The sequence below is a fragment of the Peromyscus maniculatus genome, chromosome 20, assembly GCF_049852395.1.
Source record: "Peromyscus maniculatus bairdii isolate BWxNUB_F1_BW_parent chromosome 20, HU_Pman_BW_mat_3.1, whole genome shotgun sequence".
Lineage (NCBI taxonomy): Eukaryota > Metazoa > Chordata > Mammalia > Rodentia > Cricetidae > Peromyscus > Peromyscus maniculatus.
In genome coordinates, this window is record NC_134871.1 from 41,593,063 (window position 1) to 41,618,077 (window position 25,015).

Below are 25,015 nucleotides of genomic sequence, written 5' to 3' on the forward strand. Positions count from 1 at the left end.
CTTTAGTCCCTTTTTTTTCCTTTTTCTTTAGTCCCTTTTTTTCTTTAGTCCCTGTTCATGGCGCCATTCTGTGGGGCGTTTACCCACCACCCCCACAGCTTCCCAGAGTTTTCTTGAGTGCGATCAGCAGGAAATATTAGATAGAAGGATTTATAGCGGAGAATCTTGTGGAGATAAACAGATAGAAAATAAAGGATAGCATCGAGAGGGCCTGGAACCTATTCCAACAGTCCCGGACTGTCTCTGGTCCAGGGTTTTTATAGAGACGCCAAGGGGTGGAGCAAAAGACCTCCTCCCCCAGCACAGCCAAGTGCAGACCATCTCAGACACCTGCACGCAGGCCCGTGGTCCTGATCATCCTCTATTTGGACCTGCTGGGTAAAGCCACGAGGAAACCCAGAACGGGCTCCCACACTCCACCAAACCAAGGTCCACACAACTATTGCCTGCACTCCAAGGGAGGGAGTTAGGCATCTTCCCAGTAGCAGGCCATGCCTTCTATTCCCGTTCTGCCACAAAGGAATACAAATTAACTTGAGTCAACCAAAGACTTTAAAAAATCATATATTATATTTATAATAAAATATTCTTAATCTTTATCAATTTAAGAAACCACAAATTTCCTCTTCATCTAAATAAGTATGTAAAAATGCCTCTATATTGTTGTTAGTCATTTTCCTCCAAAGAAAATGAAGTGCAGTTATAGATTGGTGGAAAGAAGTTGAGAAACTCAGTTATAAATGCTTGTTGGGTTTTTTTCTTTATTAAAGGTTTATTAAAACCATTTCTGGTTTTTTAAGTAAAGACATTATACAAAGAAAATACATTGAAAATACACTCAATATCCTTAACAGATAGCCCAGGGGACAGCCAAAGGCAGGTTTTGTGAATCCATTCACTCAGTTTCCTTCGCCTACCAAGGTTTTCTTTCAAGTGGGGACTGGTAAGTCACTCATTCAGAAATTAGATGATGTCATCTTCCAAGTCAGAGTTCTCTGAGCTGTCATCCACCAGGATCACTTCCATTTCCTCCTCTGTATCAGAGTCTTCATCTTCACCCTCTTCTACCTCCTCTAGGCTTGCTAGGTCCTCATCAGAGGGAGAAAAGTCATTGTCCTCATACTGTCCTGTGTTCTCACTATTGTCAACCTCCTCCATTTCTGCCTCCAGCCACTGGTCAGTATCAAGAACTGCTTCATCATCAGTGTCATCATCATCATGATCACCATCATCATCATGATCATCATCATCATCATGATCATCATGATCATCATGATCATCATCATGATCATGATCATCATCATCATATTCGTACTCATCCTCTTCCTCCAGTTCTTCCTCTTCAGAGTCCTCCTCTTCATCTTCTTCCTCTGCCAGACGCTGCCTGCCCACCTCATAAAGCCTGCATACTGTGTCCATGTTAGGGGCATCCATACTGCCTTGATTCTCAATGACAGCAAGATAGCAATCTTTGGTGTCTGTACACAGGTCAAAGATGTTCCGTTTCACATCAATAGTAGCTATAGGCTTATAATCAGTCGCATTAAATGTTCGGAAGGATGACCCAAAAGGGCTCATCATCCTCTCTTCCAAGAAGTCATCTTCATCATCTGCCTGCAACATTGCTCCATACATCACTGTCCCTGTGTGGTTAAACACCACATGACATTGATCCAGAGCAGGAACTGTGTGTAAAAGATGGAAAGTTCGCAGGTCCCAAATCTCTGTGTTGATGATGACCTCCAGCCCATTGGGATGGAAAACACCACTGATATTCCTGTTGAACTTGTCAAACTTGTGGAGGGCCTGGGCAGAGCGGACATCCCAGAGCACCCCATCATTTAAGACAAGGTCATCTGTAGGATTAAAGGTGGCACAGTTCCTCTTGTAGTTGTTGGCAAGATCTGGGATAAACAGAGTCAACAGCTTGGTGCCAGTCTCAATATCATAAATGTGGGCAATGTCTTCTTCTGTGCCTATGATCTGATCCTGAGAGTACTTACTGAACTCAACATAATGATCTTCTGTGAAGGAATGTTTCATATCAAATACTGACCTCATCCCCCAAAGTGCAGACAAAGGATGGCTCCAAGTGCCAGATGTCAGAAGTAAGGACCCATCCCTGGAAGGTTCAAGGTGTGTGATGGCTGAGTTGTGACAGTTGTAGCTGGCCTCTTCCTGTCCACTAAATACATTGTAGAGTTTCAGCTGCCCTGTATAAGTACCAAGCATCAGGAACCTCTCCTGGGCTGAGAATGCACAACAGGTAAAGCCACTCTCATATTCATGAGCTTCCCGGAACACTGAAATAGGACGAAATCTGCTAAAGATGAGGTGCCTATCAAAGCATCCGCCATCCACTCCTCCATATTTTGGAAACAATGCCCTGTTGTTTAGCCTTGAGGTAAAGTTGATTGGTGCTTGCCGCCTCTGTTTTGGCTCAGGACACTGGTGAGGAGTAAAGAGAGAAAAAGTTGGACACGTGGCAATGGGGTTCTTGCAGCGAGCATGTTGCTCCCTAAGATGCTCTGTGATGATACTGTCCAGTGTTGGTGGGGAAGGAAGATGTCTATCCAAGTGTGTTTTTTCAGCAGGGCTCTGGCTATTAGCACCATGGTCTGACTTCTGCTGCAACACTTGAACTTTCCTACCATTGCACAGTGATGGCCTCTCTCTGATAAAACTGGTCCTGCCAATTAAAGAGGAGTTGTCTGCATATGATGGGCCAGGCAAAGCCAATGAATCCTGAGCTACGCATGGCAGAGGTTCAGCAAGGCAGGCAGAAGGGGCAGAAGCACCCACAGCTGTATGGTTGCCCAGTTGGCCAGCAATGCCATTGCCAATTCGAGGAGTCCAGGGAAGAGAGAGTGGAAAAGCAGCAGCAGTCACAGGGGTGAAGGCAGAAGAATGTGAGGCTGCATTCATGGGCAGGTCAGCCTCTCTGGTCAGCACAGTGGCTGTCTCTCCAAGTCCTTTAGAAATGAGATGGTTTCTTATCAACAGGAGCAGTTCTTTCTCAGGGAAGGAGATCCTTGACTGGGCAACAATACCTGCTTTCTGTAGTTGGGCCAGGGACACATCAGTGCCAACCAGAAGAGGCTTTCCTGATACTCTCTCAATGAGCTCAGCTGCATAGTTGCAGAACTTGACATGGTTGCTAAGCTTGTCCTGCAGCACTGGCTCCTTCATCAGCTGTTGAATGTGGCAGCTACTAAAAAGTGGCAATTTGCTGATAATCTGTCCAACAGTGCTACTTCGAGACAAACCCACTAGGGCCTTGCAGGCCAGGGCCCTGATGTGGTCTGCATCTGTGATGGGCATCTTGATGGACAATAGGGACAGAAGCACCTTGATGCCATTGTTAGACTGGACCACATTCCACATCTTGGCCAAGATATGTTCACTGCTCTTGGGGTTCTGAAATAGCTTTCTCTGAGGAGTTCCAGAAGTAAATTTACCAATACTGGATATTCGGTTATCTGGGCCACATACACAATTGATGATTACTTGAAGGGCTGACTTCTGAATTTCAGCATCATGAATAAAGTATTCACCTTCAGCCACTCCCAAAATGATGTTGATACCTACAGTGGATTCAGTAGAGCCACGTTCATCCAAGACCTTCACCGACTCTGCCAATTGGAGCTGGATTTTTGGCACCACAGTGAGGATAGCCAGGACGTCCAAAGCAAAGCGCACAGTGTCATTCCTTCCATGATAGGTCTTCCACTTGCAGGAGATGGAAATAAGCTGCACCAAGAGCTGCACACAAGAAAGCTTGAGGAAGATTTCAGCAGGTTCCCAATAAAACTGAGCTGGGCCATATTCTATCAAAAACTCCATCATTTCCACAATCTGCTCACGAGTGTATGAGCATGCCTTGTAGGGAGTTTGAGGGTGCACAAGAATACCACCCTCAGTCCTCTGAAGTGACTGCTTGACTTGCTCCAGTTTAATGGCCAAGTGAGCCTCAAAATACTTTCGCAGAGCCATGCAGGTATATTTGCCCCTTTGGCAGGTAGCAAGGATTTTATCATCACTCACATGTGCACCCTGGCCTTCCAAATTTAAAATCTCCAAAGTACTGATCAAGTTCACTAGACGACGCAGACCATCATAATAGTCAAAGAGTTCCAAGACAGCCCGGAATGAGAAGCAAACTGAGAAAAACATTGTAGCGTGGCAGCATCCTGAAGCATGAGAACATTCCATTAACCATAGGGCATAGTTCACCACAGCAGAGAGAACACTGTTGGGATGCAAGCAAACTCTTTCCATAGCATCCTGGTTGGAGGACAGGTAATACAAGCATATAGATACACCAGTTGCAGCCATAGAAGGCCGAGGAATTTTCAGTAATTTCTGTACTCCACCATGTACAACAAAGTCTATGGCAAATTTGTTATGGATCAGGAGAGATGCTAGGTGCTTGAGTGCCTCAAAAGTAAGCAGGACATCATTAGTCTGTTTCAGATCCATATAAAACATCAACAATTCTCGGCATCCAAGTTGCATGAATATGGGAAGTAACTCCTGATACTCTCCTACAGGGGTCAGGTACTGGAGAAGAAGTCTCTGCTCAATAGTGGGAGTCATTGGATAGAGGGTATAATTGGTGCCAATCACCCAGGGGGACATTTCTGACCAGCTGCTATTAGACAGCTCAGCAAACACACCATCTGGCTCAGAAGGTGAGAAATCCAACTTCTGCTGGCCTCTCCTAACATTCTCTCTGTCACCATGCTCTCTATTCACAATATCTACTGCCATGTCACCATAGTCCATATTCACAGCTTCCTCATCCAGAGGCAAACGTGGCTCTGATGAAAGCTTCTGTGGACTAGGACACTTACTTTCCTGCCGCAAAGCCACTTCCTGAACTTGTAGCTCTCTCAGTCTGCGAAGCACTATTGCCACCAGCTGTGAATTTTCATCTCTATAGTTTGCAGCAATCTCTTGATTTTCCATAGCACCTCCTAACAGTGCTGTAGAATATGTCCTCAGTGGCTGATCAGCCTCTTGGGCCCATTTGAAAAGATTTTCTACAATCCCTTCCTCTTCTTGAAAGACAACTGGAGTTTCTAGACCTGGCAAGAGGTCCAGTAGCAGTCTGCAAGCTGCAGTATTTAAAGGGAGCTCTCTACTTGTCATCACATACCCGTTCACCAGTGCATTCATGAAATCATCATTCTTGGAGAATACTCTCAGCAAGTGGCCCAGCATATACTCTGGATCAGCTCGACCAGGATGGTGATCATCAAATGGGTCAGGATCTCCTTTATGGTATTCTTCAGTTTCTTTTTCAATTAATTCTGACATCCTGGTAAGGATAGGTACCATATCCTGCCCACTTCCATGGTCCTCTTCCCACTGTTCCAGCAGGGCAGTGAGCTCAGCTTTGGAGTCCACATGTACCACAACTGTAGTCATGGCTTGTCCCAGCTTAACAGCCAAGGAGCATTCAGATTGGCTGAACACTTTTATATCTGCTTTCAGCAAGTCCAGGGATCAAGGTTGTTTGGAGTAGGTTGTAGTCAGAGGCTGATGCTTAGATGTGTCTTTTAGCCAACAGGAAATCTGCAGAGAGACATAGAGAAGTCACGCCTTGCATTTATATCTTAAATCATCTTCTGAGCCTCCATGACATTGGGGGCAGAGTTACCAGGACAGCTGCCAGTCCAGAATGTGAGACGCTTTCCAGGAGGCCTCTCTAGTTGCTTGCTACATTTCTCAGCTTGGAAGTTCACTCTGATAGTTTGAGAACTCAAAACAGCCTCAGAGCCATGGAATGCCTCAAGGTAGGTGCCTCAATTTGGTCTCAGGCCAGGAGTTCCCGAGTGAAGGTCCAGCTTTAGAATTAGAGTGTGTGGTCTGAATTTTGCTGGGCTGTCCAGAAAATGTTAATCCCACCAATCAAGTATAAGACCACTAACACATTTTCAAGCTAAAATTGAAGTAAATCTGAATGAAATACTCCCAGGTAGATGGCCTCTGCTCAGGTTAACACCCAGTTTCCAGGGAAATGGAATGATATATTTTCTTATCCCTTTAGAATCTGAGCAATAGGTATGGATGAATATGGCTGCACCTTTGCCACCCCTTTAACATTGTCATTGATCAACAATGTGTGTTGGCACAATTTCCATGATTACAAGTCTCATAAGCACTGAACTTGCAAGATAGGTCCTCGAGAGCCACATCTGCATTATGCTGGAGAGGTCATGTGACCTATTTTAGAACCAACAGAAATTAGAAATACAAGGGTAAATCTTGCCTTTTCTCAAAACAGTTTTACTGGAAAATCACTGGGAAGTAATTAAGATTTTAGGAATAAATGAGGTAAATTCATTTCAAAAAGCCTAGTCTACAGTGATTAGAACTAAAATCCTTAGCGCTAATTTTGAGACACATGTTTAGCCTCTTAGAAATGTTGTGCTATAGTCTATGAAGCACAGTTGAGCTCCATTGATGTGTTCAATTTTGTTTTGTTTTCTTTTAACATTTTTTTTCTCTGACAGGATTTCTCTGTATACTTTTTGTGCCTCTCCTGGATCTTACTCGATAGAATAAGCTGGCCTTAAACTCAAAGAAATTCTCTGGCTCTGCTCCTTGAGTGCTGGGATTAAAGATCTGTGCCACCTCTGCCCGACTTTTCCTTTATTTAATGTGCCAACAAGTTTCCTCCCTTCCCAACCCCCCCACTCCCACTTACCACCCACCACACCTTCCCCAGCCTGCTCCCCATCCATCCACTCCTCCTGTCTCCATTCAGAAAGGGGCGGGCCGCCTAAGGGCTTGAACATAGCATGAGGTAGTGGAAATGAATCTTAAATGGTCATATTAAATAAAAATTCAAGTCTCGGTATTGGGATGCATCTGAAAAGTCAGAGAATCAAAACAAGCTCCAGCTTAAAAAAAAATAGCCACATAGAGAAACCCTGTCTCGAAAATCAAAAAATGATAACAACAATAAATAAATAAATGAATACATACATACATACATAAATACATAAATAAATAACACAGAACCAGATACTGGAGTGAAGAACTGAGAAATCAGAGGAATAGGACAAGCCACAGCTAACCTCACCTCAACAACTCCTCATCGGATCCTGTTTCCAAGAATCTTCAGATGTTCAAAGATTCTAAGTCCTCACCAGAATGAATCTCAGCTAAACTGCTGACAAAAAACCTAAAAGCTTCAAAGGCTCAAGTTCCTGGTCCTCATGCCTTATATACTTCTGTTTCCTGACATCACTTCCTGGGATTAAAGGTGTGTGTCACCATGCCTGGCTGTTCCCAGTGTGGCCTTGATCTCTGCCTCCAACGTGATAGGATTAAAGGCATGTGTGCCACCATTTTCTGACTTCTGTCTAATCTAGTGTCCGTTCAGTTCTGTGACACCCAGATAACTGTTATTAGGGTACACAATTTAATGGGGATATGAAGGAGATACAGACCCCATCTTAGGGTAGGGCCACCTGCTGTCCTCAGTTCCAGAAAGGACCTCAGGAATGTGCCATGACAACTCAGAACAGACAGAGGGCAGTTTGCTCCTGCAGACATTCTGTCTGGGGTTTATGTCCCTGGAAGATACCTAGATAATCTTGCTGAGCTGTTCAGATGATCCTGCTCAGTAAGTTGTGGATTACAAGGCTTGAAAGCACTGAACTTGCAAGATGGGTCCTTGAGAGCCACATTTGCACTGTGCTGGAGAGGTCATCTGACACTTTTGTTTTTGTTTTTATTTTTTGTTTTTCCAGACAGGGTTCCTCTGTGTAGCTTTGCGCCTTTCCTGGATCTCACTCTGTAGATCAGGCTGGCCTCCAACTCACAGAGATCCACCTCCCTCTGCCTCCCAAGTGCTGAGATTAAAGGCATGTGCCACCACCGCCTGGCTGACACTTTTTAGAGGCCAAAAGAAATTAGAAATACAAGGGTAGTCTTGCCTTTTCTCAAAACAGTGTGACTGAAAAATCACTTAGAGGGAATTTAGATTTAGGAACAAATGAGGAACACATTTCAAAAACCTTAGCCTACAGTGATTGGTTCTAAAATCCTAAGAGCTAAGTTTGAGATAAATAGTTAGCCTCTGTTAAATGTTGCACTATAGTATATTGAAGAACAGTTGAGCTCAGTTATTATATTCAGTCTTTTTTTTTTCTTTTAACATTTTTTTCCTTTTTTTTTGACACAGAATTTCTCTGCGAAGTTTTGGTATCTCTCCTTCATTTCGTTCTGTAAACCAGGCTGGCCCTGAACACACTGAACTCACATAGATCTGACTGGCTCTACCTCCCAAGTGCAGTTTAAAAAGGAGTGTGCCACCACCGCTGGGCTTTTCCTTCATTTTATGAACCAACAAGTTTCCTCCCTTCCCCCTGCCACTTCCCCCACCCTGCTCCCCAACCGTCCACTCCTCCTGTCTCCTTTCAGAAAGGAGCCGGCGTTCTAAGGGCTTAAGCATAGCATGGCACCTAAAGTTGAGATAGTGCAAGATGAAACTTGAATGGTCATAGAAAAAACAACACAGATCTCAGTATTGGGGTGAATTCTGAAAGGTCAGAGGAACAGATGAGACACAGTTACAGAAACAAAAACAGAACAAAAAACTACACAGGAAACCCTATCACCAAGAACAAACAAACAAAAAACACAACCAAAAAATTATCAATCAATCAATAAGTAAATATCACGGAATCAGATATTGGGGTGAACAAAAGAGGGATCAGAGGAAAAGGACAAGCCACAGCTAACCTTACCTCAACAACTCCTGATCAGATCCTGTTTCCAAGAATCTTCAGACTGTGAAAGATTCTGAGTTCTCACCCCAATGGATCTTGCTGAACTGCTGCTACAACGCTTGAAAGCTTCTAGTTCCAGTTCCTGGTCCTCACACCTTATATACCTTTCTGCTTTCTGACATCACTTCCTGGGATTAAAGGCATGTGTCTCTCTCAAGCAAGACATGAGATCTCAAGTGCTGGGATTAAAGGTGTGTGCCACCACACCTGCCTCTGTTCTCAGTGTGGCCTTGAACTCACAGAAATCCAGAAAGATCTCGGCCTCTTGAATGATAGGATTAAAGCCGTGTATGCCATTTTTCTGTTGATTAAAGTCATTTGGCCACCATTTATCTGGACTCTATGGCTATCCAGTGGCTGTTCTATTTTCAGACCCCAGATAACTTTATTAGGGCGCACAATATATTGGGGGACACAATATCACCACGAGGTAGGACTTAGCTCCTCCCCCTGAATCAGGCTGGGGAAGGTAATCCAGCATGGGGAACAGGTTCCCAAAAGCCAGCTAACCGTCAGTGACAGGTCATAATCTCACTGCTTGGAGCCTTACAAACAGACAAAGCTACAAAACAGTCACATGCAGAGGGCCTAGGTCGGTCCCATGTAGGCTCCCTAACTGTTGGTCCAGAGTCCATGGACTCCCATGAGTTCAGGTTAGATGTTTCTGAGGCTTCCTGTCATGACTTTTCCCTGACCCAACTGCACCCCAGCTGCTGATACAAATCCCCTGTCTCTTTCCTAAGGACTCCCAGAGCTTGGCTGTGATCTCTGCATCTGCTTCCATCAGTTACTGGATAAAGTCTCTGATGACAATTAGGGTGGTCACCAAAATGATTACAGTAGATGGCCAGTTCAGGTACCCTCTCCACTATGGCTAGGGATTTTAGCTGGGGTCATCACTGTGGATTCCTAGGAGTTTCCTTGGCTCCAGATTTCTTCCTAGTCCTCTGTCTCACCCCAAACTGCCTCCTGTACCCAGTCTGCCCAAATTTCTCCCTCAAGGTCCCATCCCCTCAATACCTCCCTCCACTGCTGCCAATTGACTCTGGACATCTCTTCTACCTCCCTTCCCAGAGAAATCCATGCATCCTTCTTTGAGCCCTTTTGCTCTCTATGCTCTCTGGGGGCTGTGGATTGTAGGTTGGTTATCCTATAATTTATTCCTCATATCCTCTTATGAGTGAATATGGGTCATATGCCAGTGAAGGAACGAACTTTGCTACCAGGTTGAAAGCAGAAAGGCAAAGAAACAAAGCTCCCTTTCCTGCCCTTTATATAGGCTTATAGCAGAAGTGATTCCAGATGTGGTGGCCATTCTTGGTGCTCAATTTGACCCTACAGATGTCGGGGGAACAAACAAAGGGTAGAGTAACCTTTCAGAGATGCTCTTGTCCTATGCTAGGAAGTCTTCCTATCAGCATTTTTGTGCCATCTGAACTCTCTTCGTCTCTCTTTTAGCTTATCTGAGGATGTGTCTAAAGGCACTGGCTCTAAATCATGCTTGTGACATGTCTTGTCCTGTTGGTTTCTGGGAATGAGTCCTTTATCTGCTTCCCTACCTTTCTGTCATTGTCTTGACCCCTGTATTTGACAAGTGACCTGAGAACTCTGAGGAGTGTTTAATCCTACTCTCCAATCTGTGTCCCCTTGGCTCTGAGGACTGCAGGCATGTTCTTTCTGCCCATATGTTCATACCTCCCTGCCAGGGTCTGTGTTCAAGTTACTAAAAATGGCCACTGCCTCCTCTATGCAGCATAATCCTCAAGTGACAGACTGAGAAGGAGGTGTCCTTGCCGACTCTGTCTTGCTTTGCACTGGCCTTGTGATATTCCTTCAGGTTCTGGAAGACCTGTGTTGCCTACCAAGATCAGTAGTGACTAGATAAAGGGGAGTGGATGCTGTGAACCTGCAGAATGACTCTGGAGGCCTTCGAATCCCTTTGGACTTTGCACTGGGCACTGGGACAGACCTTGAGCACTCTGGGGCCCTGACATGGCCAGCAAGTTCAGGCTGTACCTTGTGTGGAGAGCCGGAGGGACAGAGTTGGGGAAGTACAGGGGCCTTAAGGAGCTCAAAGTGTGCCTGAACTGCTGTGGGACGGTCTGTATGTCAAATTGCTCTGATTGGTCAATAAATAAAACACTGTTTGGCCAGTGGCCAGGCAGGAAGTAGGTGGGACAAGGAGAGAGGAGAATTAGGGGAAGCGGAAGGCTGAGGCGGAGAGACACTGCAGCCGCCGCCATGACCAGCAGCATGTGAAGACGCCGGTAAGCCACCAGCCACGTGGCAAGGTATAGATTTATGGAAATGGTTAATTTAAGATAAAAGAACAGTTAGCAAGAAGCCTGCCACGGCCATACAGTTTGTAAGCAATATAAGTCTCTGTGTTTACTTGGTTGGGTCTGAGCGGCTGTGGGACTGGCGGGTGACAAAGATTTGTCCTGACTGTGGGCAAAGCAGGAAAACTCTAGCTACACTGAACCAGGCAGGGGCTGGTAGAGAAGTAACTGCCCCCCCCCAGGGTCACAACTGAGGAGTGGCCTACAGGTCTATGGGCCCAGCCAGGAACAGGGAGTACCTTCCAGTGTGCCTCTCTCGAGTACTTGAAAATCGGAGGTTAGCATCAATCTTCTGTCCCCATGGTGCTTGCTTTCACCATCCTCTTTGTCTCCCTTGCTGATGGGTGGGGCTTTCAAGACACGCCCTGGTGCTAAAACCTGATCAAGGTTTGGCTCCAAGTGTGGAATGGAATGCCACTGCCTCTGGTTGCTAAGCTACTGCACCTATGTTATAAGGATAACCAACAGTTTCTTGTCTGTGGTACAGTGCTGTGGTACAAATCTAGAGTTATTCTTGTTATGGTATATACATGCATTTCTGTTCTTGTTCAAAATATTGTAGCTTTACAATATTGTGATGGTATTCTAATTGTACTGAAATGTGATTTTGATTGTATGTTAATAAATAAAGTTGCCCGGGGGTCAGAGCTATTAGAGCCATATACAGAGTGTGGCGGTGGTGGCACACGCCTTTAATCCCATAGATCTCTGTGTGTTCAGGGATACAGCCAGCATTGGAGACATATGCCTTTAAGACCTAGGGAGCTGTACATTCAGACAGTGACGAGGCGGTCTCGTGTTTGGGTTTACAACCAATGAGAAGGCAGATCAATAATACTATAAAAAAGACGTACAGACAGGAAGTAGCCCTCTTTCGGGAAGCTGGGCCACCGCAGGTGGAAGTGTGAGATTTTAGCTCTGAGCTCTGACCTCTCGGCTTTCTCTTTTACATTGTTTCTGTGTTTCTTATTTAATAAGACGGTTGGTTACATCAATACAATATATTCTAGACTACTGAGGGAAATCACAAGAAGGATTTTGGTAAAAGTTGGTATGTTTAAAAAAGTAAAGGAAAAGTGAAACTTGTCTGGAGTAAATGACTGAGGGATCAAAGTAACAGACTGAGGGTACATGGAAGGTTGTAGAAAGTCAGAAGGGGTATGATGTGAACTATGTTGTGGTTTCTGTATCTGCAAATATTGAATTTAAAAATTAATTCTGGTTGGTTTTCCTTTTAAAAATAGCTGTTGATTCTGTTTTGCTTATGTTAAAGATGGATATATATATATATATATATATATATATATATATATGTGTGTGTGTGTGTGTGTGTGTGTGTGTATATGTGGACATGTATGTGACATGTATTTAATTAATATGTTTAAGTGTAAGTTAGCTTTAATTGTATGTATGTGTGTGTAACTTGGATCCAACTGTGAGTATGTGTGCAAGTAATTATTGTTCAGAAAAACATGCTTTAAACAGCAACTATGTGGCTTTCCTCCATCTTGGCTGGTAACCTCATGGGCAGACATCTCTTATTAAGGTTATAAAGATCCATTCAGGTTAACAAAAGCTAACTTAGAGATTTACACCTAAGTACTTATGTCTTTACCAAGTGTTCAACACCAAGCTTTTAGAGAATTTAAGTAGATGACAACATATGTTTAATAAATAAGGTATTTGATAAATAAAGCTAAACATCAATGCTTTTATACAAAGGAATTTACCTTGCTCTGGCAGCTAAACTTTCTAATTTAAGATTTACCTATATAATATAAAATGATAATAGTTTGAAAGACACAAAAGAATCCTAGGAAACAGCTGAGGTGTGTAATGTACGGCAGAGCTACAGTTCCAAAGAGCCCAGTTGCAATGGTGGACCTTAACAGTTTTGGAAATGTCAGTGCCAGGTGATTATTTCCAGAAGCACCAGCCACGATGAAATGGAACAGGCTGAAATCTAGAAGGGAAGCTATGTCTATGCTGCTGAGGGTAGGGTCAAAAAATGACCTAAGCTTGCAAGAAAAAGAAGGTACTTTATTGTTGACATTGCAGAATGTCATTTGAGAAGAACAGTTTTTTAAATATTTAAGTTTATAAGGCTATGGGATATTTTCAGTTCATAAAATGCTCTGTATTGATAATATTTGGACTTAAATTAAAAGACTAAAAATTAGAGTCACAGCCATAAGCACCAAATACTAACCAGAAAACTAGAATGTTCATTTCTTGTGATTCAGCAAGAGAACAAACTATGTCAGATGTTTGCATTGAGTTTCATAACAATGACAAAACTGAAGTTATGAAATAACATAGAAAAAGTTGGGAGCCAGTGACTTGGAGAATGTTTCTCCTTACCCAAGGTACATTCAGGCTTAAAAATGTTGTCTAGGCTCCTTGTATTTGCTAAGTTTGTTCTGTTCAACCTATATGTTTTATATTGATATTTTGTTTTGGTTTCTTTACTGAACATGTATTTGATGCTAGAAGAGCTTCAATTTAAAATCATTGTTTTTAAGACTACTAATTGTAGACTGTTAGAGAACATAAGTAAATAGTCAGTCATAAATAATCAAGTTTTTTAATTGTAGTCATGCTAAGTACTGATGTAATTAATTACAGGGATTAGAACTTTACTCAGTCCTTAGCAAATGTTTTCAGGGTTGAGCTTAAAACAAGTAACTAGAAACAAAGTTTGTCTATTCAGATATACCTAGACAGTCCTCATACTTCAAAGATATGCAGAATATGGCATGTAAACATTGATCAAAAAGTTTATTATATCATACAGATTTCCAGATCCCAGTAGTGACCCAAGATCTCCAAGGAAGATTTTGGTCAAGGCACCACAGTGTCTCTGCCTGTATTACTACAACACTGACAACAGGGCAAGATGCCCCAATGCTCTGCCTGCTGCCAGGACCAAGGCCAGACTGTGAACAAGAAGCAGGACACTGAAATTCATTGCACCATTTTGCTGTTCCAAAGTAAAGCCAGTCTTCCTTGTCCCTATTACACAGGGAAAAAAACCCTCTGCCTTATGAGACTGATGGCAAATGAAGATCTATACTGTTCTGAATGGTGTGTCCAACACTATGGTGACCTGGGTATGGACTGGTCCCTGTCCTTTATAGGATTGGAAGCTGCTTAGTCTGTACTCAGATACAAAGTATCCTTCTCAGATCTCTGATAGTACTGATGGCTAGGGTAGCTATGACTTGTCAGCTTGACAGCATCAGACAACTAGATCCTTCTACAAGACTATAGCCACATTGTTAGCTCATTTTTAAGAAAATGTTCTAATATATAAAAGTTAAATAAGTCATAAAGGTTCAAATAAAAATCTAAGAAGGGTATAAGAATATGAAAGCTAAGCTGAAGGATCTAAAAAAATGATTTAAGACAAAAAAATGTTTCAGATTGCTTTCCTGTTCTATGATATAACAGTTTAGAGCTTAACTTTTAATGAATTCTGATAAGCTGATAGAGCAATGACTACTGACTGTTCAGCCACAAGCTCAACATTTTAGATTTATTTTAGTTTTCATCTAAATAGAAATCTAAAAGTGCTTCTCATCAGGCCACAAATCTCTGCCCAATTAATACCTGGTTCTCTGGACAGAAAGAAAATGCACCCACTTTAATCCAAATCTGTTGTTCTTATTGGAACTCAGAGGTATGAGTCCACTCCTGATGTTTTACAGATACCTATTACCTGCTTTGATATGATATGGATTTCAGGACAGATAGGATATACTAATGTATCTAAAATCTTTATGTTCTTTTAGAAGATATTTTTTTTTTTTTTTTTGGTTTTTCGAGACAGGGTTTCTCTGCGTAGCTTTGCGCCTTTCCTGGAGCTCACTTGGTAGCCCAGGCTGGCCTCGAACTCACGGAGATCCGCCTGGCTCTGCCTCCCGAGTGCTGGGATTAAAGGCGTGCGCCACCACCGCCCGGCCTAGAAGATATTTTGTGTAGGCCTCAGAGAGTTAAAAGAGTCACAAAACTTGGATCCACTCCAGACAGATCAGAAAGACCCCAGATATGTACAGCTTATTCCTAAGGATGGTATTTTCTCTCTCTCCTGGTCTTGGGATTCCTGCTCTTTCCAATTACTAAGGATATGGGCCTAAGAATTCCAAATAAGTTCTTAAATTTTAACTTCTATTCCTAGTTTAAGTTTGTCTCAACAGATTTATACTTGGTTGGCAGACTCCTCCAAGTTTCAGCTGTGGATTCCACTGCTCCAGATGATTGTGAGCTCTGGACTTGCTGAAAGCTGATGTGGATCAGCCCAGCCAACCTGATTGTTCCCTGACTCTACAGGGTCAGAGAGCCACATGCTTCTGACAAATGCCCCATTGCCCAGCCGTTGACCTATCTTTCAGCTTTTTTGGGGGGGGGCTGAAAATGGTGCCCCAATGCCAGCTCAAACAGTTACAGAAGAGAATACATCATCCCATGTTCCCTGTTCAGAAATGGTTGAAATGCTGGGTCAAAAGGAAACTCCCTGGCATAGAGACAAGTTGGCCAACTATACATGGCCATTATTAGAGAGAGATTCTTACTAGCTAACTACCCAAAACCAATGATTGGCTTCCATTAGGCTCATGAGAAGGGGTAATGTGTAACGCAAGCTCCTCTATTTTGACAGAATAACAATCATGTGATGATGACTGTGTGGCCATGGAATGTCCCAATCATGGTCTTCATGGTGATTGTTTAACCACAGAATGTCCCTACCTGAGGGCAGCTAATGAGTAAAGGTGATGGGCAATCACACTTTTATAGGTAAGATTAAACCAAGATATTTGGAAAGTCCCTAGAAAGAAGCCAATCAAAAATGTACATATATGGAAATCCCTTGCTATTGTAATCATGTGGGTTTAGCCTTTAAAAGCTGTGCACAATTCAGGCCGGGTACTTCATCCAGCCTCCACTGCATTGGATGTGTTGGACAAAGTCCCTGCCTAGGCTTGTATTGCTCTCAAAGATCCTGAATTAAAGCCTTAATTTTATATTTCACTATGCTTGTATGTAGAGGTCTCTATGGGGTTCTCGATCTAGGCACAACTCTCAGCCTGATGGAATGACAGCTCAATCTATACCTAGTGCTTGCAATTCTCTGGTCTTTCCTCATCCATATTTGGCTTTGGTCTCAATGCCTCATCATAATGATTTATTGGTGTGATACCAGTCAGGCTGTGCCTGATGTGGTATGGTGGACTGTTGCGATGGAGCTTGTGGTGTATGTGCTAAGTTGCAAGCTGAAAGGTTTCTATACAATGATATTAAGCCATTCCACCCTTCCCCTGGTGCAGTACTCTAAATCAAACCAAATTAAGAATGCTGGGTGGTGGTGTGGGTACATGCCTTTAAACCCAGCGCTTGGGAGACATAACCAAACAGATTTCTGAGTTAGAGGCCAGCTTGGTCTATAGAATGAGTTACAGGACAGGCTCCAAACCTTACAGAGAGAAACTGTCTCAAAAACAAAACAGAAAAAGAATTGAAAGTCTAGGTTTAATGGGGAAAGCCCGCTGTATGAATTGCTTTAGGGGAGGCCAGTTAAATTGACACCCAGCATCCAATTGACTCACTGTTCCCAGTCTCGTCGTTCTATGGTATTCTTCTGACATTGAAAACTGGACAATGCCTATGCCCTCCTAGGATCAGTTCTTTTAGCCTTACAGACCTGACATAGCACCATGCCACATTCTATCCTTTCAGGCCATGTGTCCTTTTTTTGTACTTGTGGTAAGAGGAAGAAGGGAGTGAGAAAATAAATTAGAAAGAAAGTACCCTCTCTGTAACACGAGTCTTTTTTTCATAAATCACATTTTATTATTCCCTCTAAGAAGACTCTCCAAACTAATTAAAACTAGAAATATATAGATATACATTGAGAATTATATATGTCAAGATAACAAGATTCAGGTCCCTGTCCAGCACCTCTCTAAGAGTAATCACAGTGGTGCAGTTACAAGGTCAGGGGCAGCAGCAGCAGGCCCCTCCCACTCCCACCTCACACAACATGTTCAAGAGGTGTGGGCTTCAGACCATGATAATGGTGCAGAAATACAGACGTGCTGACTAGAAGCACTGGGGACAGCAAGGTGTGCCTGACATGGAGACTGGATTTCAATTGAATGGGTCCTGAGTTGCCAAGTATATCAGACGTTCTCCAAATCCACAGACATTCTTCCTGTTCTGACCTGGAAGTTCTGAGTCTCCATGAGAACACCCCTGTCTGGTCCAGGGCCAAGGAAACTCACTTTCTCACCATTCCTAGTCCTTCCTTCAGTTCCAGCCACAGAGCTGTTTTCCCCCAGGCAAGGGATCAAAGTCTCCAGAGAGCAGCAAGGAAGGCAGAGCCTCCTTGCCTGATTACTGGAAGACAGGCTTGATGGCTCACCCCTGTAATCATAGCACAAGGCAGGAGAATCACTGAGCCTGGGATACACAGTGACTTCTGGCTTAGCCTGGGCTACAGAGCGAGACCCTGTCTCCAAAACAAACACGGGGGTGGGGTGAGGGAGTGAAGTGAGAAAGAGGAGAAGCCGCTGCCAAGGTGGAGTGTGGAGAGAGAAATTCAACACTGGCTCAGCATTCCAATCCAAGGAAGGACTGATGCTCTGTATGTCAGTTTCCACCTGTGCCCACCACTCTTCCTTGGGTTTGGTTTTTAAATCCCTCTTCTCAAGACCAGCCAGCTTGCCAGTATCTTCCCTGAGGCAGGATTCATGATTAGTGGGGAAAGTGAGGGATGGCATTTCTCTCCAGGGAGTGGGACAGGCCGATTGTCACTTGCTTCTTGACAAATGCATGGATTGAGCAGGACCCTCTCAGCAGACTCCCTCCAGTGAGTGAGAATGTGGCTTTCCAGGACCAGTTAGATTTCTCAGCTAAGCCTAGCCTTCAAAACAAGTCCCACCCCATCCCCTACTAAGCCATCATCCTGGTGCTTATAATCTATGGCTTCTCTACCAAATCCTGAGAGAACTAACTATATTGCAGGTTCTGGTCAGACCATTGATCCCAGAAGTTCCTGAAGGTTGCTCCAAGGCCCATGTTCCAAGGGGGATGTTCCCCTCTGCTGTCAGCTCTAATCAAATGCTAGTCCAAGGGTGAAGGCTGCTCTGATGGCTGTTGTCACCTTTATTAACATACAGACACTTCTCTCCTGCCAGCCACAGATCAAATTTGCAGTACAGGCTTGTGCCTAACATGATGAGAGATACAAAGTCATCACCTCAGCAGGGAACTTGGGGCCCCGGTCCAGAGAAAGTGGGAATGAGGGTGTGGGCTCATAAATCCATGTCATGATCCTTGTGGTTGAAACAGTGGGATCCAGGCCTGGAAGATGCACTTGGCAGTAGTCTTCCCAGCAGGGCAGAGGGCGGCTGGCCCTTTTCTTCATGCCACCTTCCCTGACCCTTCAGGTTTCAAAGGAATCAAGTCCTGTGATTTAATCAAGGAAGTCACTGGTCTGTAGTTATAACAGGTTGTCTTCATAAAAGGCTGCTCCTAAAATGATCCAGAAAGGGCAGGGCCAAAAGGAACTCACTGTCCTCTTCTCTCTGATTTCAACCCCCCACCCCAGGAAAGCAGTATCTTCCCCCTCGAGTGCAGTTTCCATCTCAGCTCAGCAGAGGGACTTCCTGCAGATCTTGGGCTTCTTCACAGGCTGCAGATATTGGTTATCCATGATGCTCCCCTCTCTGTTCCAGCTGCCAGACAAGGAGGGGTTCTCCTTCTCAGCTCTAGAATTCTTGGAACTGATAGGAAGAGTGACGTTCTCTGTGTCTGTCTCCTCCATCTGCTGGATCTGCAGCTCAGGGTGAAGCAAGGCTGTGTGGTAGGGGATGGTGAAAGGTCTGGCAGCAATCAAGGGGAAAGTGTGGACATCCTCCTTGAAAAGACTCTGGGTCTTGCCTGTCTTGGCCATGAAGTGGGTGAGAGCTCGCTCCACATCTCTCCTCTGAGATGCAGCCTTCTCTCTCAGGACCTGGTAGTCAGATACTGGTTCAAGGTATGTGGGAGTTTTGATGTAGGTGTGGGGATCTGGAAACTTAGGAAAATGCCTGGGGATGTGTGGTGAGTGGGGTCTGCTGTGCCCTGCAGTGAGGGCCTTGGCTGTCACTGGTTGATTGGTCACCAGAGGTGCAGTGATGACCATCCTCTGAGACCGTTTTGCATAAGCAGGAAGAGTGCCCACATTGAAGCCCATTTCAACCAGTGTGACCAGGACATCCGACAGTGTGGGCTGGGTCCTGGCTGAGTGCTCGCAGTAAGACTTGGCACTTCTCCTGACTTCTGAGATGTAGCTTGCAGCATCTCTGTCAATGTTTCCACAGATGCTTTCTCAGCGCTCTCAAATCCTGCCTCTGTCAGCAAGGAACTCACAACCACTTGTAGAGTCCTCCTCCAGGCCAGATGATAGTTATCAGCAGGGTTAGTGGACTCTTTGCCTCCTGATCTCATTCTGGGGCCACCAGGCCCAGCCACCTTGTGGGCCATCTTGCTCTCCTCTACTGCCCTGTAAAAGGAATCTAAAAAGGGCCAGGAGGTGGTGCCTGCCACACGCCTAAGGAAGAGTCAGGCTGATCTCTGTGAGTTTGAGGCCACCTGGGCTACAGAGTGGGCTCCTGAAAATGTGCCAATCTACACAGAAAAACTCTATTTCAAAAAATAAAACAAAAAATAAAAAATTGGAATCCAGATATTTGAGTGAAGGACTGAGAGTTCAGAGGAATTGGACAAGCCACAGCTAACCTCACCTCTCAACTTCTGATTGAATCCTATTTCCATGAAGCATCAGACAGTGAACGATTCTGAGTCCTAACCTGAATGGATCTCAGCTGAACTGCCTCTAGTTCTTGGTCGTGATGCTTATATGCCTCTCTGCTGCCTCAAGTCACTTCCTGGGATTCAAGGGGAGTGTCTTTCCCAAACAAGACTTGTGATCTCAAGTGCTGGGATTAAAGGTGTGTCTCATCATGCCTGACTGTACCCTGTGTGGCCTTGACCTCTGCCTCCAAAGTGATAGGATTAAAGGCCTGGGTGTCACCATTTACTGAGCTCTGTCTAATCTAGTTGCAGTTCTGTTCTCTGAACCCAGATAAGTTTTCTTAGGGCACACAATTTATTGGGAATGTGAAGGCAATAAAGACCTTATCTTGAGGATTTGGAAAGTACTGTGTTGTGCTAGGGAGAAGCTCAAGTTTCCAGAGGGACCCAAGGAAAGCCCCAGCTCTCTGTTCCTGAATCTGCAGCAAGCTGGCACTTGTTTCTAGGGGCTCCAACTCTGTTCAAGAGATGACAAAACTCTGCTGCTTTGCAGGCTAACTCTCCCAGCAGGATGGCCTTCTGCCTCCTTGGGGAATGAGGACTCAGAAGTCAGAACAACTCTACAATTGCTGAGGACCATGAGCTTCTGAACTGGAATTTTTTTTTGAAACAAAGACAGACATGTAGTTTATTTTTTATTTTTTTAAATAATTACATTTTACATTAAAGAAAAAGCCCTTTGATTTGTAATTTCCATATTGAGAAGACAGGAAAGAAAAAAAGACTTTTGAAAAACTAAATCACAAAAAGAGAGGGAGTGAATTTATAACCCTACAGTTTTCAACTCCACCAAACCAAGGAAGGGAGTTAGGAAGCTTCCCAGTAGCATGATGCCTTCTATTCCTGTTCTGGCACAAAGGAAAACAGATTAACTTGAGTCAAAAAAATGGTTTTTAAAAATATATTATTTATAATAAAATATTCTTAATCCTTATCAATTTAAGAAACCACAATTTTCCTCTTCATTTATATAGGTATGTAAAAATGTCTCTATATTGATTTTTAGACATCATTTTATTCCAAAGAAAATGAAGTGCACCAATAGACTGGTGGAATGAAGTTCAGACCCTAAGTTATAAATGCTTTGTAGGCGCCAGCAGTTTGGTGTGCAGTGCTGTGAGAGTTGCTGCAGGGAGCTGAGCAGAGAACATGGCCGAGCTGGGAAACCACAACATGGTAGACAGTCATTGATCTGAACATTTGTAGATGAATTTCTAAATGGTCTTATTAAATAAAAAACATGGAGCGAGTGCACGGCAGGCGATTCAAGATGGCGGAGACAAGCAGATGCAGGTAGGCCTGTGGCAGCGGCCAGCGGAGGTGGACGGGCCCAGCGGAGGTGGTGGAAACATTCAGGCCCAGCGGCGACCCACAGAGGTGGACAGGCCCGGCGGCATAGATAAGCAGACGGAGGTGGACGGGCCCTGCGGTGGCCGACAGGGTCATTCAGGCCCAGCGGCAGCTGGTGGAGACATTCAGGTCTGGCGGGGGCCCACAGAAGTAGACAGGCCACGCGGCGGAGATAGGTGGACGCAGGTGGGTCCGCGGCGGCGACCTGCGGAGGTGGACGGGCCCGGTGGCAGCGGCCGACAGGGACATACAGGCCCAGTGGCAGCCCGCAGAGACATACAGGCCCAGTGGCAGCCCGCAGAGGCAGACAGACCCAGTGGCAGCTGACAGGGACATACAGGCCCAGTGGCAGAGACAAGCAGATGCAGGTGGGCCTGAAATCAGCTGTCCCTGAAGAAACAGCCCAATAGCACCAATTTAACCAAGAACCCCTACTAAACCAAGACTAAAAATTAGAACAAGAGAGGCACTCTCAGACACAGACACCACCTGCACCGCACAGAGGAAAAGATGAGTAGACGCCAGTGCAAAAATACAGGCAACAACATAAAGACCTATATGGCAACATCAGAACCTAGTGATTCTACACCTGCAAGACCTAAACATACCATGACAGAAGAAACAGAAGAAATCAACCCTAAAAATGACTTTAAGAAGATGACAGAGGCCCTTAAAGAAAAAATAAAACATTCCCTCAAAGAGGAAATAAAAACTTTCCTTAAAGAGGAAATGAAAAACTCTCTTAAAGAGGAAATAAAAACTTCCCTTAAAGAGGAAATGAAAAACTCCATTAAAGAGGAAATAAAAAACTCCCTTAAAGAAATGGAAGAAAAAACGAACAAAAAATGGGAAGAAATCAAATCAAGCCAAGAAAAAGCAATTAAACAGATGAAAGAAACATTCCAAGATCTGAAAAATGAATTTGAGACAATAAAGAAAACACATGCTGAGGGAATGCTGGAAATAGAAATCCTGACTAAACGAACAGGAACTATAGAAACAAGCATAACCAACCGATTGCAAGAGATGGAACAGAGAATCTCTGACACTGAAGACACGATAGAGAAAATAGATTCGTCAGTCAAAGAAAACACTAAAGACAAAAAAGTTGTAACACAAAACGTCCAGGAAATTTGGGACACCATGAAAACACCAAACCTAAGAATAATTGGGATAGAAGAAGGTGAAGAATACCAACTCAAAGGCACAAAAAATATATTCAACAAAATCATAGAAGAAAACTCTCCTAACCTAAAGAAAGAAATACCTATGAAGATACAAGAAGCTTACAGAACACCGAATAGGCTGGATCCAAAAAAAAAAAAAAAGTCCCCTCGCCACATAATAATCAAAACACTAAACACACAGAATAAAGAAAAAATATTAAGGGCCGCAAAGGAAAAAGACCAAGTAACATATAAAGGCAAACCCATCAGAATAACACCAGACTACTCAATAGAGACTATGAAAGTTAGAAGATCATGGACAAATCTCATGCAGACACTAAGAGACCACGGATGCCAACCCAGACTATTATACCCAGCAAAACTCTCAATCACCATAGGCGGAGTAAACAAAATATTCCAGGATAAAACCAGATTTAATCAATACCTGTCCACAAACCCAGCCCTACAGAAAGCACTAGAAGGGAAAATTCAACCCAGAAGCTAAACACATCCATGAAAAATCAAGCAATAGATAATCCCACACCAACATACACCACAGAAGGACAACACAATACAACCACAAAAAATAACAGGAATTAACAATCACTGGTCATTAATATCCATCAATATCAATAGTCTCAACTCACCTATAAAAGGACATAGGCTAACAGAATGGATAAGAAAACAGAACCCATCCATCTGCTGCATACAAGAAACACACCTTAACTTCAAAGACAGACACTACCTCCGAGTAAAGGGCTGGGAAAAGGCTTTCCAAGCAAATGGACCTAAGAAACAAGCTGGTGTAGCTATCCTAATATCTAGAGAAAAAAGATGTTTCAAAAGAGAAGAAGTCTTGTGCCAATGCCTCAGTGGTCCAGGTAACTACCAGAACTTGGAAATCCGCGACGGAGACTAAGGCAGCAGAGATGAAACACATAGATGTACATATAGGAAATAATAAAGAAAAAGTCAGTAAAGCCAAGAAGAACAAAAGAAAGGTAGATGCTGAAGCCCATCCGTCAGATGAGCCTGTGAACGAGGAACCAGTGACAAAAAAGAAAAAAAAAAAAGATGGAAAGCAAATCCAAAAATAGTACCGAGGTGCCAAAGGATGACAGCAAGACAGAGGAGACTAAGGGGGACAATAAAAAGCAAAATACTTCCATTAAAAAAGGTGCAAAGAAGAAACCTCAAAAAGGTAGGTCAAGTGGGAAGGACAGCAGACCTGCTCAGGAGACACAGAAGGAGATGGCTCCAGCAGAGCCTCCTTCCATGGAGCTGGCTCAGGAGGAGGTCTCTTCCGGTCCTGCGCTCACTCAGGTGGTGGTCACCCCTACAGGCTCTACTCAGCCCGGGCTTCCTTCTCCCATGGATATTGCTCAGACTGGGCCTGCTTAGATCGAGCTGCCTTCTCCCCTGCAGCTTCCTCAGAGGGAGCTGCCTCCTCCCACGGAGCCTCCAAGGATGGAGCAGCCTCTTCCCATGGAGCTTACTCAGATGGAACAGCCTCCTTCCATGAAGCCTGATCAGATGGAGCCTCCTCCTCCTATAGAGCCTGCTCAGAGGGAGCCACCTCCTCCCATGGAGCCTGATCAGATGGAGCTGCCTCCTCCCATGGAGTCTCAGCAGGGACATTGTCAGAAGAGGCTGCTTTGTCCTTTGGACCATGCTCAGGTGGAGGTTGCTCAGACAGGGCCTCCTCACATGGGATCTGTTCAGAAAGATCCTCCTGTTGTCATGGAGCCACCTCTTCAAGTGAAACCAGTCACCAAAAGGTTTTCACCCCGAAAAGAGAGTACCAAGGAGAAGTCGGGCATGCGAAGTGAGGTGGTGCGGCAGGAGCAAGTCCTTATTGAAGTTGACTTGGTGCCTGTTAGAGATAGCCAGCTTCTGAAGGGAAGCAGGCATGCACAGGATCTTCCAAAGGAAAACTCAAGAAGAGACGAGACACCTAAGGACCAAGAAATTGGCTCTGATGGGGAAGGAAATAAAATGGCCCCTCTCAAGAAAGTGGGAACAGAGGAAACTGGAAAGAGTCTAGCTGTGCTTGCTGCTCCCAAGGAATCTACCAGTGTCTTATCCTCGGAACAAAACTTAAATGGGTCAGGTGGTGAAACGTTACATGCTAAGTGTCAGACTGGTTCAGCTGGGCTTTGTGAAATGGAAGTGGACACTGAGCAGAACCCAGACAGTGTCCCTGTGAAAGCCTCAGCACCCGAAACGGCGTCACCATTGCCTCCTGTCCCATCACTAACCATAATGGCCTCGCCTCCTATCACTTTGGCTGAAAACAAGTCACCGGACATTGATGAAGACGAAGGCATCCACAGCCATGATGGAAGTGACCTGAGTGATAATATGTCCGAGGGAAGTGATGATTCTGGGCTGCATGGGGCTCGGCCAGTGCCACAAGAAGCAAGTTCAAAAAGTGGGAAGGAGGGGTTGGCAGTTAAAATAACCGAGGGAGAGTTTGTTTGTATTTTCTGTGATTGGTCTTTCA

General features: G+C 44.3%; 1 protein-coding gene and 1 pseudogene across 2 annotated transcripts; both read right to left on the reverse strand.

Annotated features, from left to right (window-relative positions):
- Positions 1–963: 963 nt before the first annotated feature.
- LOC143269688 (DDB1- and CUL4-associated factor 1-like) lies at positions 964–5,430 on the reverse strand. Of its 2 annotated transcripts, XM_076555696.1 has the most exons (3): positions 4,430–5,430; positions 1,316–4,270; positions 964–1,225 (listed from the first exon to the last, which is right to left on the reverse strand). In XM_076555696.1, the coding sequence occupies exons 1-3, from the start codon at positions 5,428–5,430 to the stop codon at positions 964–966; spliced, it is 4,218 nt and encodes a 1,405-aa protein (XP_076411811.1). The 2 variants fall into 2 exon arrangements, with proteins under 2 accessions (XP_076411811.1, XP_076411810.1); XM_076555695.1 differs by having other exon boundaries at positions 1,316–5,430.
- A 13,361-nt stretch (positions 5,431–18,791) lies between these two features.
- Positions 18,792–19,630, reverse strand: LOC143269672 (transcription initiation factor TFIID subunit 8 pseudogene; annotated as a pseudogene).
- Positions 19,631–25,015: the final 5,385 nt, after the last annotated feature.

What these genes read in the sequence shown, in the direction of transcription:
- LOC143269688 (XM_076555695.1), bottom strand. Translation starts at nt 5,430, where the DNA reads ATGACTACAGTTGTGGTACATGTGGACTCCAAAGCTGAGCTCACTGCC. An exon ending in GAACTGGAGGAAGAGGATGA is followed by an intron (nt 1,226 to 1,315) that starts GTACGAATATGA and finishes TGATGATGATGG; the next exon opens with TGATCATGATGATGATGACA.